The 21,814-nt window shown below is 26.8% G+C and overlaps 1 protein-coding gene across 1 annotated transcript in view; it reads right to left on the reverse strand.

Annotated features, from left to right (window-relative positions):
- Positions 1 to 13,016: 13,016 nt before the first annotated feature.
- The window catches only part of LOC111417960 (inter-alpha-trypsin inhibitor heavy chain H4-like), a 30,950-nt gene continuing 22,152 nt past the window's right edge, over positions 13,017 to 21,814 (reverse strand). The window contains exons 4-7 of the mRNA XM_023050393.2: positions 13,728 to 14,066; positions 13,637 to 13,678; positions 13,362 to 13,583; positions 13,017 to 13,297 (exon numbers count right to left, since the gene is read on the reverse strand). Coding sequence (XP_022906161.2) covers positions 13,095 to 13,297; positions 13,362 to 13,583; positions 13,637 to 13,678; positions 13,728 to 14,066 — 806 coding nt within the window. The 3' untranslated portion in view covers positions 13,017 to 13,094. The remainder of the gene's footprint in view (positions 13,298 to 13,361; positions 13,584 to 13,636; positions 13,679 to 13,727; positions 14,067 to 21,814) is intronic.

Below are 21,814 nucleotides of genomic sequence, written 5' to 3' on the forward strand. Positions count from 1 at the left end.
ACAAAGAATTTTTAAGGAAACAGAGAGAGCCAGGTCGGCCGGGATGCTTAGGTGGAATTGACAAAAAAATGGCGGAGAAAGAAGAACGAGTTAGGCAAAGACAATTGAAAGAAGAGGAAAGAAAGGTAAAACAAAGAAAGTTATTGGCTGTTGCATCTACTTCTTCGATAGATAGCTTGGAATGTCTTGAGAATTCGGATGAGGAACAGATTTCGAACTCTGAACTTAGTACTCAGATTCCTTGCCCTGAAAAAAGTTCTAAAAGAGGCACGAAAAGTTTCATAACTCCTAAACTGGTAGCAGCTTTAGATCGATGCCAATTAAGCATAAGGGACTCAGTTTACATTCTCCATGCGGTTGTAGAAGCGCTTGGTCTGAACAGCGATGATTTCCCTATTAACAAATCCTCTATTCAGCGAATTCGTACTCAGGCGAGAAAATCCAGGGCAGAAGCAATAAAAACTGACTTCCAGAATAATTTGCCTGACGTAGTCACAGTCCATTGGGATGGAAAACTATTACCTGGATTGGATGTACGAAGTTCAAAAGAAGAACGCTTGCCAATTATTGCTTCATTTGACGATAGAGAACAGCTTCTTGCAGTACCAAAATTAGAGATTTCTTCTGGAAAACATCAAGCTAAAGCCATTTCAACTGTACTCTTTGACTGGAACCTCCATGATAAACTTTAGATAATGTGCTGCGATACAACAGCTTCAAATACTGACCGTTTCAGAGGAGCTTGTGCTGTTTTGGAGCAGACTTTAGAAAGGGAATTGCTGCTTTTTGCTTGTCGTCATCATATTTATGAGTTGGTCCTTAAGCTGTTTTTGAAACCAAGGTAAAGCATATTACAAGTAGCCCAGATATTCCAATTTTCAAAAAGTTAAGAGATAATTGGAAAAATATTAACACCGATAACATTGAGCCACCTCTGAATTTCGTTAAAGCACATATTGCTGAGACAAACATTACATATTTGTTAACTTTTTATAAGACTGAACTGGAAAAACCTTTTATTAGAGACGATTATTGGTTGAACTATGCGTTGTGTTCTTAGGAGGAGATACAGAGAATAAACTAAAACTCAGCCCCCCCGGAGCTTTGCATCAAGCGCGATGGATGGCGAGAGCGATCTATTCTATAAAAATATGTTTGCTTCAATCGCAACTTAAAATTACTGCAAAGGACAAAAATGCTCTACAAAATGTTTGCTTATTTATCGTCACCTTGTATACTAAACCTTGGCTCGAATGCACAGTGGCAATTAAAGCACCTAACCAAGACTTGTGCTTTTTGAAAGCTCTAAAAGAATATGAAAAAGTAGACGCGACAAGTTCCAAGGCATCCATAAGCAAGTTTGTTCATTATTTATGGTATTTGGGTGAAGAAACAGTCATGTTATCACTGTTTGATGAAGAAGTTGATTCCAAAACCAAGACAAAAATGATAAATAATTTAAACAGAGACGAAAGTTCACATTCCGCTAAAGGCTATGTCCCATCGAAGGAACACAAATACCATGTGGTGGTATTGGCGTCACATCCAACAACAACTTGCAGGTTATTCCTCCGGCTGTAGGCAATTATGTCTCGCACAACATTTTCCGTTCCGGGGAAGTATGCCGAGCAGATGACAATTTCTGTCCAGCCCTTCTCACCTCGGATTCTCAGAACCGCAGCCACACAATCGCGGTCGCTATGCTCTGAGATAAAATACTTATTATTATATTAAAATACTTACTTTGCAGCAACAAATTTACTTGGTGCAATGTTATGGGAAACGCTAAAAATGTTATCGTCGAGGAATTTAATGAAAAATTCCCCAATATGTATGTTTCTGAGACTACTTGCCGTAAAATAATTTTGAAGTTTTTAAGCACTGAGTCATTATTGCGAATATCTAAAGAAAAGAAGAGATACGCTGAAAATAATGCAAGCACTTTGTTGGTATTACATTCAGTAGAAGAACACCCGAAATTATCATTAAGAAGAAGAGCTAAAAATGTCTAATTTGTTAAATAGTCGCAAGATACATCAATACAAGCCAGTTTTTAATCATGTTTTGGAAGTCGACGATGAAGCAAAACACATATGTGGAAGAGTTTTGCACTCTTTAAGAACGTTTTGGAGTCTAACCACAGCAATTCCAGACTTTTGTTTATAGCATGGCATCATTTTAGTGCGATTTCTGATATTTTCTTGAAATTTAGACTCGTCCAGAATAGTTCCCAACATTTGGTAATAGATTTATGTTTTTCCAGTATCATAACTAAAGATAAATATAATGGGAATGTTGCTTACATGCAGTCGGGATCTTCAAATATCAAACACCACATCATTTTATGGAGAAGAGTTTTGAACTCTTCAAGAACGTTTTGAAGTCTAACCAGAGCAATTCCAGACTTTTGTGTATAGCATGGCATCAATTCGGTGCAATTTCTGATATTTTCATGAAATTCAGGAAAGTTCCTGGCATTTGGTAATGATTTTACGTTTTTCCAGTATCATGGCAAAACTTCTTCATGCAATCTAGAATCCTCTCAGTATATTTACCGACTTTGTCTTACCGTTTTGAATTCGATTAACTTAATTTCTGAAATGTTTGTGATGTTTAGACTTTGACTAAACCAATTTCAAACTTTTTTTGGTGTTAGGTCCTTGTAGGTCCAGATTAGCTTTTTTAGTCTGAAGTCTAACCGGAATATTTCGACTTTTGGTTGCAATAACGCATCCATCCAATACAATTTGATACAATTTCTTGAATTATGGAAACTTGTTAGTGGCAGTTGGCAGTGTGGAAAGAGCATTTCATAAGAAAATAATGTTTTCTGATGAATCAACTTTTTCGACCAATGGTATTGTGGCTTCGCAACATGCACGATATTGAAGTGACTCTAATCCGCATTTCCAGACCACTGGATTGAGAGACAAGGACCAGTTCAGTGGCCTCCTAGGAGTCTAGATTTAACATTAATGGATTTTTTCCTATTGGGCCGATTGAAACAAATTGTTTATCGCGCACCTCAATTAAATGCCACTGCTGATCAATTAAAGGATGCGATTAGAGATGCTGTTGCTTCAATATCTTTACGTGAGGTTAGAAAAAGTTTTGATGAAATACTTGTTGAAAGTAGGCCGATTTTTTCGAAAATTGGTATTAGAGACTACGTTTTACTTTTGAACAACTTTGCCTAGTAACTTATTTCCTTATCTTCTCAAATAAATGCACTTTACTTAATTACTCTTGTACCATTTAAAGTTTTTTCAATTTTCTGAACACCGCGTATAAAATATGTTAAATGCTTCTATCCCAATCTTACTCTAAGAACTAGCCAAATTTTTTATCAATATTAACTTTTTTCGATAAAATTAAAATTAAAAAGGTTTTTCCTATTCAACACCTTTTTCGTGGACATACTGTATATATGTATATATATAGGTTAGTAATATATCAGAAACAATTTATAACATGAACTGGTACGACGCGGACGTCTCAACACGAAGAGATGTGGTGACTATGTTGTGTATCAGCCAAAAAACGCTCACTATGGAATTACCCCTGTTTGGGAACTTGTCACACATAGCAGCGGCAAATGTAAGTTGTGCGTAGATGATTCGAAAATAATAGAATTAAAACTTACTTTGAAGGAGTACAAGAAGGTTTATGTATTTTACCACTGGATCCTGACAGTTGCGAGACAAAAAACTTAGTTGTTAAGATTTGAGATGAACTAAAAAAATCGTCACGTCGAAATTTGCCGTATTAAAGAAATTATTTTGAACACAACAAACACTGATTAAATTTGCTTTAAAATGCTTTTTATTTCATATTAATATCTCAACTCGTTCTTGAGCTACGACCCCACAAATAAAATTTTATCAATTTAACCTCAACACCCGCATGGTTGCATTAAAAAAATCGTATCACCTAAAATTATGGCAACGAAAAAATTATTTTTTGTGCATTGAAACTACATTAAATTTGTGATAAAATGATGTTTATTATAACTTGATATCTCATTTACTTTTTGAGATATGCTTTTATTAAAATTACTATATAAATAAACCTTAATTGATTCGTAGAGATGCACTAAAAAAAATGATCACGTCTAAATTTGTAAAAACAAAATAATTATATTCATCACAATAAATATTGATTAAATTTGCTTCGAAATGCTTTTTATTTCATATTAATACCTCAACTCGTTCTTGAGATACGATACCACAAATAAAATTTTTATCAATTTAATCTCAACACCCGCATCATTGAATTAATAAAATCGTATCACCCAAAATTATGGAAACGAAGGAATTATATTTTGTGCGTTGAAACTACATTAAATTTATGATAAAATGATGTTTATTTCAACTCGATATCTCATTTACTTTTTGAGATATGATTTTATTAAAATTATTATATAAATAACCCTTACATTAATTCGTAGAGATGCACTAAAAACATCATCACGTCTAAGTTTGTAAAAACGAAATAATGATATTCAACACAATAAATATTTATTAAATTTGCTTCAAAATGTTTTTTATTTCATATTAATATATCAAGTCGTTCTTGAGATTCGACCCCACAAATAAATTTTTTATCAATTTTACCTCAACACCCGCATGGATGAATTAAAAAAATCGTATCACCCAAAATTATGGGAACGAAGAAATTATTTTTTGTGCGTTGAAACTACATTAAATTTGTGATAAAATGGTGTTTATTTCAACTCGATATCTCATTTACTTTTTGAAATATGATTTTATTAAAATTACTCTATAAATAAACTTTAATTGATTCGTAGAGATGCACTAAAAAAATCAGCACGTCTAAATTTGTTAAAACAAAATAATGATGTTCATAACAATAAATATTGATTAAATTTGCTTCAAAATGCTTTTTATTTCATATTAATATCTCAACTCGTTCTTGAGATACGATGCCACAAATAAAATTATTATCAATTTAACCTCAACACCCGCATGGTTGAATCAAAAAAATCGTATCACCCAAAATTATGGGAACGAAGAAATTATGTTTTGTACGTTGAAACTACATTAAATTTGTGATAAAATGGTGTTTATTTCAACTCGATATCTCATTTACTTTTTGAGATATTCTTTTATTAAAATTACTATTTAAATAATCCTTACATTGATTCGTAGAGCACTAAAAAAATCGTCACGTCTAAATTTGTAAAAACAAAATAATGATGTTCATCACAATAAATAATGATTAAATTTGCTTCAAAATGCTTTTTATTTCATATTAATATCTCAACTCGTTCTTGAGATACGATGCCACAAATAAAATTATTATCAATTTAACCTCAACACCCGCATGGTTGAATGAAAAAAATCGTATCACCCAAAATTATGGGAACGAAGAAATTATGTTTTGTACGTTGAAACTACATTAAATTTGTGATAAAATGGTGTTTATTTCAACTCGATATCTCATTTACTTTTTGAGATATGATTTTATTAAAATTACTATATAAATAAACTTTAATTGATTCGTAGAGATGCACTAAAAAAATCAGCACGTCTAAATTTGTAAAAACAAAATAATGATGTTCATCACAATTAATATTGATTAAATTTGCTTCAAAATGTTTTTTATTTCATATTAATATCTCAATTCGTTCTTGTGATACGACCCCACAAATAAAATGTTTATCAATTTAACCCCATCACACGTATAGTTGATTTAAAAAAATCGTATCACCCAAAATTATGACATCGAAGAAATTATCTTTTGTGCATTGAAACTACATTAAATTTGTGATAAAATGGTGTTTATTTCAACTCGATATCTCATTTACTTTTTGAGATATGCTTTTATTAAGATTACTATATAAATAACCCTTACATTAATTCGTAGAGACACACTAAAAAAATGATCACGTCTAAATTTGTAAAAACAAAATAATGATATTCATCACAATAAATATTGATTAAATTTGCTTCGAAATGCTTTTTATTTCATACTAATATCTCAACTCATTCTTGAGATACGACCCCACAAATAAAATTTTATCAATTTAACCTCAACACTCGCATAGTTGATTTAAAAAATCGTATCACCCAAAATTATGGCATTGAAGAAATTATTTTTTGTGCATTGAAACTACATTAAATTTGTGATTAAATGGTGTTTATTATAACTTGATATCTCATTTATTTTTTGAGATATGCTTTAATTAAAGTTACTATTTAAATAATCCTTACATTGATTCGTAAAGATGCACTAAAAAAATCAGCACGTCTAAATTTGTAAAAACAAAATAATGATGTTCATAACAATAAATATTGATTAAATTTGCTTCAAAATGTTTTTTATTTCATATTAATATCTCAACTCGTTCTTGAGATACGACCCCACAAATAAAATTTTATCAATTTAACCTCAACACCCGCATAGTTGAATTAAAAAAATCGTATCACCCAAAATTACGGCAATGAAGAAATTATTTTTTGTGCGTTGAAACTACATTAAATTTATGATAAAATGATGTTTATTATAACTTGATATCTCATTTACTTTTTGAGATATGCTTTTATTAAAATTACTAAATAAATAAACCTTCATTGATTCGTAAAGATGAACTAAAAAAATCATGACGTCTAAATTTGTAAAAACAAAATAATGATATTCATCACAATAAACATTGATTAATTTAGCTTCAAAATGCTTTTTATTTCATATTAAAATCTCAATTCGTTCTTGAGATACGACCCCACAAATAAAATTTTTTCAATTTAACCTCAACACCCGCATGGTTGATTTAAAAAAATCGTATCATCCAATATTATAGGAACGAAGAAATTACATTTTGTGCATTGAAACTACATTAAATTTGTGATAAAATGGTGTTTATTTCAACTCGATATCTCATTTACTTTTTGAGATATGATTTTATTAGAATTACTATATAAATAAACTTTAATTGATTCGTAGAGATGCACTAAAAAAATCAGCACGTCTAAATTTGTAAAAACAAAATAATGATGTTCATCACAATTAATATTGATTAAATTTGCTTCAAAATGCTTTTTATTTCATATTAATATCTCAACTCGTTCTTGAGATACGACCCCACAAATAAAATTTTATCAATTTAACCTCAACACCCGCATAGTTGAATTAAAAAAATCGTATCACCCAAAATTATGGCAATGAAGAAATTATTTTTTTGTGCGTTGAAACTACATTAAATTTGTGATAAAATGGTGTTTATTTCAACTTGATATCTCATTTACTTTTTGAGATATGCTGTTATTAAAATTACTATATAAATAATAACCCGTACATTGATTCGTAGAGATGCACTACAAAAATCAGCACGTCTAGATTTGTAGAAACAAAATAATGATATTCATAACAATAAATATTGATTAAATTTGCTTCAGAATGTTTTTTATTTGATGTTAATATCTCGATTCGTTCTTCAGATACAACCCCACAAATAAAACTTTTATCAATTTTACCTCAACACCCACATGATTGAATTAAAAAAATCGTATCACCCAAAATTATGGGAACGAAAAAAATTATCATCACGTCTAAATTTGTAAAAACAAAATAATGATATTCATCATTAGAGTCCGGAATTTTATGCACAAAATTTATGCAAAATATGCGCATAATATATATGCAGTAAATATAAGAAAATATGCAAATTTCATATAAAAATATGCAAAGGTTATGTCAAAATATGCATGCATTTTGTACTAGTGTTAAAATAGTATATTAATTTATATATAAAGTCGGTATTTTTTTAATAGGTTCAATTCAAAAAAACATCTAAAGATTTAAAAACTCTATTTTATTAAAATTAAAAAAAATACAACTAAATAAAATATATACCCCTGTCACATCTACAGATGTAATGGGTACATATTTCAAGTTACTAATTAAATTTGGCTCAATATTAATCTGATGGCTTAAATATCCACTAATTATATGTATTAGCCGCCTTTGATAACAATACATAACCGTGACTTTTTTCTAATACTTCATAAAACTTTTTATTAATAATTTGTCCTACTTTACCATTTACTTTTTTAACACCAGTCTCAAATTCCTGTATTAATCCAACAGACTCATTTAGTGACATTGCTTGTGTTTCTAAATTTAAAATAATCCTACTGACAAACTCATAATTACTTTGAATAAACACTAATTCTGAACCTAATAGTGCTTTGCATTTTTTAATTGCTTGATTATTTTCCTCCTCAAATCAATGATTAATTCCTTTATAGACGTAAAATGTATGGCATAAAATATTGCAGCATTTAACCAGGTACCCCACCGTGTAATGACACGCTCTGGTGGTAGATTAACATTAGGCAATTTTTCCTTATATAGTTGGATCCTCAGGGGAGACTTCAAAAATATTTTTTTTACATTGTTAATTAGCAATGTAAAAAAATATTTTCCATTTACGTCTGGAAATTGATTCTTAATTTCCTCTGCTACTCTATTCAAACCATGAGCTAAGCACGTCACATGAATTAAATTGGGGTACAACCTTTTAAGTTGTTGACCTGCTTTAACCATATATGTGGCAGCATCCGAAAGCAAAAGCAATATTTTTCAATTGGTACAATTTCCAGAAGAAAAAAATTCATTAACGCTTCATTTACGAAACGTAAAATTGTAAGATGGTTAGTTTTGTCCAATTGTTTGCAAACAATTAAATATGATTTACCAGCAAATGAACTACTTAAAACACCTATCAGCAAGTTCACAATATATCTTTCACAACAATCGGTAGTTTCGTCAACTATTAAATATACGTAGTGGTTTTTGACTACTTCTTTGATAGTCCTAATTATTTTAACATACTCATCATTTACGTAGCCCTTGCGCAAAGTACTTTCATCCGGTACAGTACGCCCAGAATACTGTTCTAAAAATTTTTTTATTTCAGGATTTTGCAATTTTTGAAATGGAATGTTGGCTGCCAAGAAGGCTTTACATAATCCTGCATTAAATATTTGCTGCTCATTTTTGGTTGTTTCTGGTTGAATAGCTTGCTTCAAAGATTGTTGAGCCATTTTAGTTTGATTAAGTTGGTGAGTTTTTTTCTTATATAAATCGGTAGCAACGTGTTACGTGATCTGAGATTTGCGATCACAAGCAACCTGCAACAAAAGCTTAAGAGTTAAGAGTAAGAAACAAACATTTTGGAATCGATAAAAGCGTGAGTTAAGTTACAGGTGTAAATAATGGAAACGTTCTCAGTTCTTTAATTGGTCAGTGGTTATAGGAGTACGTTTCCATTATTTACACCCGTAACTACAATTCAAACTGGTAGAATGGATTATAATTTTAATCTAGACAACGAATATAAGAAAAAAGAGTTGACCATAATATGAATTAAACCTCAAGTAATAAATAAGGAATCGACGTTGTACTTTCAAAACTTATAATACTGTAAAATATATGAAAATATGCAATATATGCAAAAATATGCGAAAAACTTAGAAATATGCAAAATCTCAAATTAATATTCACGCAATTCGTCTAGATCTGAAAGCATTTAATCGTACTATCAGCGGTAAACAATATGCAATTTGCATAAATTCCGGACTCTATTCATCACAATAAATATTGATTAAATTTGCTTCAAAATACTTTTTATTTCATATTAATATCTCAACTCGTTCTTGAGATACGATACCACAAATAAAATTTGTATCTATTTAACTTCAACACCCGCATGGTTAAATTAAAAAAATCGTATCATCCACAATTATGGGAACGAAGGAATTATTTTTTGTGTGTTGAAACTACATTAAATTTGTGATAAAATGGTGTTTATTTCAACTCGATATCTCATTTACTTTTTGAGATATGCTTTTATTAAAATTGCTATATAAATAACACTTACATTGATTTGTAGAGATGCATTAAAAAAATCATCACGTCTAAATTTGTAAAAACAAAATAATTATGTTCATAACAATAAATATTGATTAAATTTGCTTTAAAATGTTTTGTATTTCATATTAATATCTCAATTCGTTCATGAGATACGACACCACAAATAAAATTTTTATCAATTTAACCTCAACACCCGGATGGTTGAATTAAGAAAGTTATATCACCTATAATTATGGGAACGAAGAAATTATTTTTTGTGTGTTGAAACTACATTAAATATATGATAAAATGATGATTATTTCAACCTGATATTTCATTTACTTTTTGAAATATGATTTTATTAAAATTACTATATAAATAAAACTCACATTGATTCGTAGAGATGCACTAAAAAAATCATCACGTCTAGATTTGCAGAAACAAAATATTGATATTCATCACAATAAATATTGATTAAATTTGCTTCAAAATGTTTTTTATTTCATATTAATATCTCAATTCGTTCATGAGATACGACACCACAAATAAAATTTTTATCAATTTAACCTCAACACCCTCATGGTTGCATTAAACAAAATCGTATCATCTAAACTTATAGGAACGAAGAAATTATTTTTTGTGAGTTGAAACTACATTAAATTTGTGATAAAATGATGTTTATTTCAACTTGATATCTCATTTGTTTTTTGAGATATGATTTTATTAAAATTACTATATAAATAAACTTTAATTGATTCGTAGAGATGCACTAAAAAAAATGATCACGTCTAAATTTGTAAAAACAAAATAATTATATTCATCACACTAAATATTGATTAAATTTGCTTCAAAATGTTTTTTATTTCATATTAATATCTCAATTCGTTCTTGTGATACGACCCCACAAATAAAATGTTTATCAATTTAACCCCATCACACGTATAGTTGATTTAAAAAAATTGTATCACCCAAAATTATGGCGTCGAAGAAATTATTTTTTGTGCATTAAAACTACATTAAATTTGTGATAAAATGGTGTTTATTTCAACTTGATATCTCATTTACTTTTTGAGATATGCTGTTATTAAAATTACTATATAAATAACCATTACATTAAAAACAAAATAATGATGTTCATCACAATAAATATTGATTAAATTTGCTTCAAAATGTTTTTTATTTCATATTAATATCTCAATTCGTTCTTGTGATACGACTCCACAAATAAAATGTTTATCAATCAATTGAACCCCATCACACGTATAGTTGAATTAAAAAAATCGTATCACCTAAAATTATGGGAACGAAGAAATTATGTTTTGTGCATTGAAACTACATTAAATTTGTGATTAAATGGTGTTTAGTTAAACCTGATATCTCATTTACTTTTTGATATATGCTTTTATTAAAATTACTATATAAATAACCCTTACATTGATTTATAGAGATGCACATAAAAAATCACCACGTCTAAATTTGTAGAAACAAAATAGTGATACTCATCACAATAGATATTGATTAAATTTGCTTCAAAATGCTTTTTATTTCACATTAATATCTCAATTCGTTCTTGAGATACGACCCCACAAATAAAAATTTTTTCAATTTAACCTCAACACCGTCATGGTTGAATTAAAAAAATCGTATCATCTAAACTTATAGGAACGAAGAAATTATTTTTTGTGAGTTGAAACTACATTAAATTTGTGATAAAATGGTGTTTATTTCAACTTGATATCTCATTTGTTTTTTGAGATATGATTTTATTAAAATTACTATATAAATAACCCTTACATTGATTTATAGAGATGCACATAAAAAATCACCACGTCTAAATTTGTAGAAACAAAATAGTGATACTCATCACAATAGATATTGATTAAATTTGCTTCAAAATGCTTTTTATTTCACATTAATATCTCAATTCGTTCTTGAGATACGACCCCACAAATAAAATTTTTTCAATTTAACCTCAACACCCTCATGGTTGAATTAAAAAAATCGTATCATCTAAACTTATAGGAACGAAGAAATTATTTTTTGTGAGTTGAAACTACTTTAAATTTGTGATAAAATGGTGTTTATTTCAACTTGATATCTCATTTGTTTTTTGAGATATGATTTTATTAAAATTACTATATAAATAACCCTTACATTGATTTATAGAGATGCACATAAAAAATCATCACGTCTAAATTTGTAGAAACAAAATAGTGATACTCATCATAATAGATATTGATTAAATTTGCTTCAAAATGCTTTTTATTTCACATTAATATCTCAATTCGTTCTTGAGATACGACCCCACAAATAAAAATTTTTTCAATTTAACCTCAACACCCTCATGGTTGAATTAAAAAAATCGTATCATCTAAACTTATAGGAACGAAGAAATTATTTTTTGTGAGTTGAAACTACTTTAAATTTGTGATAAAATGGTGTTTATTTCAACTTGATATCTCATTTACTTTTTGAGATATGCTTTTATTAAAATTACTATATAAATAAACCTTAATTGATTCGTAAAGATGCACTAAAAAAATCATGACGTCTAAATTTGTAGAAACAAAATAATGATATTCATCACAATAAACATTGATTAATTTAGCTTCAAAATGCTTTTTATTTCATATTAAAATCTCAATTCATTCTTGAGATACGACCCCACAAATAAAATTTTTTCAATTTAACCTCAACACCCTCATGGTTGAATTAAAGAAATCGTATCATCTAAACTTATAGGAACGAAGAAATTATTTTTTGTGAGTTGACACTACATTAAATTTGTGATAAAATGATGTTTATTACAACTTGATATCTCATTTACTTTTTGAGATATGCTTTTATTAAAATTACTATATAAATAAACCTTAATTGATTCGTAGAGATGCACTAAAATAGTCATGACGTCTAAATTTATAAAAACAAAATAATGATACTCATCATAATAAATAATAATTAAATTTGATTCAAAATGCTTTTTATTTCACATTAATATCTCAACTCGTTCTTGAGATACGACCCCATAAATAAAATTTTCATCAATTTAACCTCAACACCCTCATGGTTGAATTAAAAAAATCGTATTATCTAAACTTATAGGAACGAAGAAATTATTTTCTGTGAGTTGAAACTACATTAAATTTGTGATAAAATGATGTTTATTTCAACTTGATATCTCATTCATTTTTTGAGATATGATTTTATTAAAATTTGTATTTTTATGAGTTAGTTATTGGACAACATATCGCTGCATATCCGTTCAAATCGCATTGGTATTGTCCAAAAATTTGCATGTCCGTTAAATGTTGCAACATATTTGGACATTCGTGGATGTATTTGCAATGACCACTTCCATTAAGTGGTGTTAGTGGGCATGATAGTCCATCGGCACTATGCATGGTTACGTCAAGTTTGTATGAACCTTAACATGTAATAATAAATTTAATAAGTTTTATTGTGTCTATAAAAATAATTTAATTATTTACCTTTATCTGTTATTAGTGTATTGTTTCGTAAAACATTGTTAATCCAAGGCATCTTGGTTTTAAGGTCATTAATATTCTGGACCTTATTGTTGGAAGGCTGATAATGGGTGTAATGGTTATCATAGGCAATTAGTCTTCTTTTGCTAACAATGTTGTCTGGTGCGGCAGAAAATAAAGATTTTGTTGCTGATGGACGTGAATAACTCGAGATACCTGAGAGACCTTAACAGAAGAAATAGGTTAATCATTTTCAAGCTTTCAATAACCCTTTTTACCTCGTCTACTTCCAGCTGGTTGAAATATTGCATGTCTGTAATCTTAAAATAAAAAATAAATTTATTATTTTTACTATTTTACATCTCTTACTCCCTCCGCTGAAATAGCTATTTTGCACTAAGCGATTCGCCACAGGTTCATCTACTCCCGCATCCTCCAAATTAACACTATTCGTCGAATTCGGCTTCACAACCACCATCGAACTCACCGGAGTTACAAAGCTGTATTTCAATGCTATGTTGAGCGCTTTATTTCTGATTTCTTCGGAGTTGTTTTTGCTTATTTCCTTCTCTTGAAGTAATTGTTGCACGGTCAAGTAAGCCCACATTCGTTCCAATTTTCCGATGGGTTTTTTGATTTCCGGTATGAAATCAATCCGTCCTTTCGTGGTTAAAGCTGATATTATTGGAGGAGTTTCGAAGTTTTTATCTACAACAAAAATGAATTAAGGGATCTACTTAATAAACTAATAAATATAGAACAACTATTTATAATAATGAAATAAAGTACACACTTTTAGCTTCAAAATGATGTATAATTCATGATTGTAGATATACTGTTTCATGAGATATCGAAAATTTTATATCACAAAATTTTTTGAAAATTTGTTGATTTTAACTTACATTGAATCAAGTTGAGAAATATTTTCCTCATAAACTAATGAATTTAGAAGAAAAATGTATAAGAGTAAACTAAAGTACATACTTTTAGCTTGAAAATTTTGAATCATTTATGATTTTATCTATATTGATTCGTGAGATATCGAAAATTTTATATCACAAAATTTTTTGAAAATTTGTTAATTTTAACTTACATTAAATCAAGTTGAGAAATAGTTTCCTCATAAACTAATGAGTTTAGAAGAAAAATGTATAGGAGTAAACTAAAGTACATACTTTTAGCTTAAATATGTTGTATCATTTATGATTTTATCTATTTTGATTCGTGAGATATCAAAAATTTTATATCACAAAATTTTTTGAAAATTTGTTAATTTTAACTTACATTTAATCAGTTTGAGAAATATTTTCCTCATAAACTAATGAGTTTAGAAGAAAAATGTATAGGAGTAAACTAAAGTACATACTTTTAGCTTAAATATGTTGTAACATTTATGATTTTATCTATTTTGATTCGTGAGATATCGAAAATTTTATATCACAAAATTTTTTAAAAACTTGTTAATTTTAACTTACATTTAATCAATTTGAGAAATATTTTCCTCATAAACTAATGAGTTTAGAAGAAAAATGTATAAGAGTAAACTAAAGTACATACTTTTAGCTTGAAAATGTTATATCATTTATGATTTTATCTATTTCGATTCGTGAGATATCGGAAATTTTATATCACAACATTTTTTGAAAATTTGTCAATTTTAACTTACATTGAATCAATTTGAGAAATATTTTCCTCATAAACTAACGAGTTTAGAAGAAAAATGTATAGGAGTAAACTAAACTACATACCTTTAGCTTGAAAATGTTGTATCATTTATGATTATATCTAGATTGACTCGTGAGATATCGAAAATTTTATATCACAACATTTTTTGAAAATGTGTTAATTTTAACTTACATTGAATCAATTTGAGAAATATTTTCCTCATAAACTAATGAGATTAGAAGAAAAATGTATAGGAGTAAACTAAAGTACATACTTTTAGCTTAAATACGTTGTATCATTTATGATTTTATCTATTTTGATTCGTGAGATATCGAAAATTTTATATCACAAAATTTTTTGAAAATTTGTTAATTTTAACTTACATTGAATCAATTTTAGAAATATTTTCCTCATAAACTAATGAGTTTAGAAGAAAAATGTATAGGAGTAAACTAAAGTACATACTTTTAGCTTAAATATGTTGTATCATTTATGATTTTATCTATTTCGATTCGTGAGATATCGGAAATTTTATATCACAACATTTTTTGAAAATTTGTTAATTTTATCTTACATTGAATCAATTTGAGAAACATTTTCCTCATAAACTAATGAGTTTAGAAGAAAAATGTATAGGAGTAAACTAAAGTACATACTTTTAGCTTAAATATGTTGTAACATATATGATTTTATCTATTTTGATTTGTGAGATATCGAAAATTTTATATCACAAAATTTTTTTTAAATTTGTTAATTTTAACTTACATTGAATCAAATTGAGAAATATTTTCCACATAAACTAATGAGTTTAGAAGAAAATTGTATAGGAGTAAACTAAAGTACATACTTTTAGCTCAAATATGTTGTATCATTTATGATTTTATCTATTTTGATTTGTGAGATATCGAAAATTTTATATCACAAAATTTTTTGAAAATTTGTTAATTTTAACTTACATTGAGTCAATTTGAGATACATTTTCCTCATAAACTAATGAGTTTAGAAAAAAAATGTATAGGAGTAAACTAAAGTACATACTTTTAGCTTAAATATGTTGTATCATTTATGATTTTATCTAGATTAATTCGTGAGATATCGAAAATTTTATATCACAAAATTTTTTGAAAATTTGTTAATTTTAACTTATATTGAATCAATTTGAGAAATATTTTCCTCATAAACTAATGAGATTAGAAGAAAAGTGTATAGGAGTAAACTAAAGTACATACTTTTAGCTTAAATATGTTGTATCATTTATGATTTTATCTATTTTGATTCGTGAGATATCGAAAATTTTATATCACAAAATTTTCTGAAAATTTGTTAATTTTAACTTACATTGAATCAATTTGAGAAATATTTTCCTCATAAACTAATGAGGTTAGAAGAAAAATGTATAGGAGTAAACTAAAGTACATACTTTTAGCTTAAATATGTTGTATCATTTATGATTTTATCTATTTTGATTCGTGAGATATCGAAAATTTTATGTCACAAAATTTTTTGAAAATTTGTTAATTTTAACTTACATTGAATCAATTTGAGAAATATTTTCCTCATAAACTAATGAGTTTAGAAGAAAAATGTATAGGAGTAAACTAAAGTACATACTTTTAGCTTAAATATGTTGCATCATTTATGATTTTATCTATTTCGATTCGTGAGATATCGGAAATTTTATATCACAACATTTTTTGAAAATTTGTTAATTTTATCTTACATTGAATCAATTTGAGAAACATTTTCCTCATAAACTAATGAGTTTAGAAGAAAAATGTATAGGAGTAAACTAAAGTACATACTTTTAGCTTAAATATGTTGTAACATATATGATTTTATCTATTTTGATTTGTGAGATATCGAAAATTTTATATCACAAAATTTTTTTTAAATTTGTTAATTTTAACTTACATTGAATCAAATTGAGAAATATTTTCCACATAAACTAATGAGTTTAGAAGAAAATTGTATAGGAGTAAACTAAAGTACATACTTTTAGCTTAAATATGTTGTATCATTTATGATTTTATCTATTTTGATTTGTGAGATATCGAAAATTTTATATCACAACATTTTTTGAAAATTTGTTAATTTTAACTTACATTGAGTCAATTTGAGATACATTTTCCTCATAAACTAATGAGTTTAGAAGAAAAATGTATAGGAGTAAACTAAAGTACATACTTTTAGCTTAAATATGTTGTATCATTTATGATTTTATCTATTTTGATTCGTGAGATATCGAAAATTTTATGTCACAAAATTTTTTGAAAATTTGTTAATTTTAACTTACATTGAATCAATTTGAGAAATATTTTCCTCATAAACTAATGAGTTTAGAAGAAAAATGTATAGGAGTAAACTAAAGTACATACTTTTAGCTTAAATATGTTGTATCATTTATGATTTTATCTATTTCGATTCGTGAGATATCGGAAATTTTATATCACAACATTTTTTGAAAATTTGTTAATTTTATCTTACATTGAATCAATTTGAGAAACATTTTCCTCATAAACTAATGAGTTTAGAAGAAAAATGTATAGGAGTAAACTAAAGTACATACTTTTAGCTTAAATATGTTGTATCATTTATGATTTTATCTAGATTAATTCGTGAGATATCGAAAATTTTATATCACAAAATTTTTTGAAAATTTGTTAATTTTAACTTATATTGAATCAATTTGAGAAATATTTTCCTCATAAACTAATGAGATTAGAAGAAAAGTGTATAGGAGTAAACTAAAGTACATACTTTTAGCTTAAATATGTTGTATCATTTATGATTTTATCTATTTTGATTCGTGAGATATCGAAAATTTTATATCACAAAATTTTCTGAAAATTTGTTAATTTTAACTTACATTGAATCAATTTGAGAAATATTTTCCTCATAAACTAATGAGGTTAGAAGAAAAATGTATAGGAGTAAACTAAAGTACATACTTTTAGCTTAAATATGTTGTATCATTTATGATTTTATCTATTTTGATTCGTGAGATATCGAAAATTTTATGTCACAAAATTTTTTGAAAATTTGTTAATTTTAACTTACATTGAATCAATTTGAGAAATATTTTCCTCATAAACTAATGAGTTTAGAAGAAAAATGTATAGGAGTAAACTAAAGTACATACTTTTAGCTTAAATATGTTGTATCATTTATGATTTTATCTATTTCGATTCGTGAGATATCGGAAATTTTATATCACAACATTTTTTGAAAATTTGTTAATTTTATCTTACATTGAATCAATTTGAGAAACATTTTCCTCATAAACTAATGAGTTTAGAAGAAAAATGTATAGGAGTAAACTAAAGTACATACTTTTAGCTTAAATATGTTGTAACATATATGATTTTATCTATTTTGATTTGTGAGATATCGAAAATTTTATATCACAAAATTTTTTTTAAATTTGTTAATTTTAACTTACATTGAATCAAATTGAGAAATATTTTCCACATAAACTAATGAGTTTAGAAGAAAATTGTATAGGAGTAAACTAAAGTACATACTTTTAGCTTAAATATGTTGTATCATTTATGATTTTATCTATTTTGATTCGTGAGATATCGAAAATTTTATATCACAAAATTTTTTGAAAATTTGTTAATTTTAACTTACATTGAATCAATTTGAGAAATATTTTCCTCATAAACTAATGAGTTTAGAAGAAAAATGTATAGGAGTAAACTAAAGTACATACTTTTAGCTTAAATATGTTGTATCATTTATGATTTTATCTATTTTGATTCGTGAGATATCGAAAATTTTATATCACAAAATTTTCTGAAAATTTGTTAATTTTAACTTACATTGAATCAATTTGAGAAATATTTTCCTCATAAACTAATGAGGTTAGAAGAAAAATGTATAGGAGTAAACTAAAGTACATACTTTTAGCTTAAATATGTTGTATCATTTATGATTTTATCTATTTTGATTCGTGAGATATCGAAAATTTTATGTCACAAAATTTTTTGAAAATTTGTTAATTTTAACTTACATTGAATCAATTTGAGAAATATTTTCCTCATAAACTAATGAGTTTAGAAGAAAAATGTATAGGAGTAAACTAAAGTACATACTTTTAGCTTAAATATGTTGTATCATTTATGATTTTATCTATTTCGATTCGTGAGATATCGGAAATTTTATATCACAACATTTTTTGAAAATTTGTTAATTTTATCTTACATTGAATCAATTTGAGAAACATTTTCCTCATAAACTAATGAGTTTAGAAGAAAAATGTATAGGAGTAAACTAAAGTACATACTTTTAGCTTAAATATGTTGTAACATATATGATTTTATCTATTTTGATTTGTGAGATATCGAAAATTTTATATCACAAAATTTTTTTTAAATTTGTTAATTTTAACTTACATTGAATCAAATTGAGAAATATTTTCCACATAAACTAATGAGTTTAGAAGAAAATTGTATAGGAGTAAACTAAAGTACATACTTTTAGCTTAAATATGTTGTATCATTTATGATTTTATCTATTTTGATTCGTGAGATATCGAAAATTTTATATCACAAAATTTTTTGAAAATTTGTTAATTTTAACTTACATTGAATCAATTTGAGAAATATTTTCCTCATAAACTAATGAGTTTAGAAGAAAAATGTATAGGAGTAAACTAAAGTACATACTTTTAGCTTAAATATGTTGTATCATTTATGATTTTATCTATTTTGATTCGTGAGATATCGAAAATTTTATATCACTAAATTTTTTTTAAATTTGTTAATTTTAACTTACATTGAATCAATTTGAGAAATATTTTCCACATAAACGAATGAGTTTAGAAGAAAAATGTATAGGAGTAAACTAAAGTACATACTTTTAGCTTAAATATGTTGTATCATTTATGATTTTATCTATTTTGATTCGTGAGATATCGAAAATTTTATGTCACAAAATTTTTTGAAAATTTGTTAATTTTAACTTACATTGAATCAATTTGAGAAATATTTTCCTCATAAACTAATGAGTTTAGAAGAAAAATGTATAGGAGTAAACTAAAGTACATACTTTTAGCTTAAATATGTTGTATCATTTATGATTTTATCTATTTCGATTCGTGAGATATCGGAAATTTTATATCACAACATTTTTTGAAAATTTGTTAATTTTATCTTACATTGAATCAATTTGAGAAACATTTTCCTCATAAACTAATGAGTTTAGAAGAAAAATGTATAGGAGTAAACTAAAGTACATACTTTTAGCTTAAATATGTTGTATCATTTATGATTTTATCTATTTCGATTCGTGAGATATCGGAAATTTTATATCACAACATTTTTTGAAAATTTGTTAATTTTATCTTACATTGAATCAATTTGAGAAACATTTTCCTCATAAACTAATGAGTTTAGAAGAAAAATGTATAGGAGTAAACTAAAGTACATACTTTTAGCTTAAATATGTTGTAACATATATGATTTTATCTATTTTGATTTGTGAGATATCGAAAATTTTATATCACAAAATTTTTTTTAAATTTGTTAATTTTAACTTACATTGAATCAAATTGAGAAATATTTTCCACATAAACTAATGAGTTTAGAAGAAAATTGTATAGGAGTAAACTAAAGTACATACTTTTAGCTTAAATATGTTGTATCATTTATGATTTTATCTATTTTGATTCGTGAGATATCGAAAATTTTATATCACAAAATTTTTTGAAAATTTGTTAATTTTAACTTACATTGAATCAAGTTGAGAAATATTTTCCTCATAAATTAATGAGTTTAGAAGAAAAATGTATGGAAGTAAACTAAAGTACATAGTTTTAGCTTGAAAATGTTGTATTATTTATGATTTTATCTATATTGATTCATGAGATATCGAAAATTTTATATCAGGGTATATGAAGCTTTAATATTTATTAAGTTTAATTGAGACAAATTAAGAATTTCTTTCCTGCCAAACTGATGAAATTACAACAATAATTTGTGAAAGTAAAATAAAGAACAAACTTTCAGCTTTAAATTGCTGTATCATTCATGATTCCAGCAACATTGTTTCATGAGATATTGATAATTTTATATTATGATGTTTTTTAAAGATTTGGTGTTTTTGACAGAAGTTTAGTCAATTTGGCAAGAAAAATATCGCAAGGTAATTGAAGCTTTCGACCAGTATTGTAACCCAAGAAAAAATTTGTTGAAAAATACTTAACCGATCTAAAAAAGTTATCAAAGGATTGTGAATTTGAACAACAAGAGGAATCACTAATAAGAGATAAGATGATAATAGAAATTAGAGATATTAATCTGCAAGAAAAAATGTTGAGAGAAACAACGTTAACGTTAAATGAAGCTGCAGAATTTTGTCGGGCTCATGAAGCAAGTAGTGAAAGTACTTTGAGAAGAAAAGAACGAGGAAATTAATGTAATAAAGAAAAAACAAGATATTTCAAAGTAGTTTGTAGAAAAAGGATGAACGAAGGCAGGAAGGGTAATGAAAGGAGAGACCATTAGAAACTATAAAAAGGAAAAGAAGAAGATACACCAAATTGAAGATTCTGATAGTACTAGTGATGAGTTGTATCTTGAGGAATTGTCGTTGATTGGTGAGATGAGGAATGTCCAGAATAAGAAAACGTGGACATATCCATTGAAAATTAACAAAAAGAAGATTGAGTTTAAACTGGATACTGGTGCCGATGTAAACGTGTTGCCTAAAGTAGTGTATGAAAAAGTTGAACTACAAGAAAAGATGGATAGTTTAAATTGCAAATTAATGGGATTTGGTGGAAATTTAAT

This window comes from Onthophagus taurus, unplaced genomic scaffold (genome assembly GCF_036711975.1).
Source record: "Onthophagus taurus isolate NC unplaced genomic scaffold, IU_Otau_3.0 ScKx7SY_15, whole genome shotgun sequence".
Taxonomy (NCBI): Eukaryota; Metazoa; Arthropoda; class Insecta; order Coleoptera; family Scarabaeidae; genus Onthophagus; species Onthophagus taurus.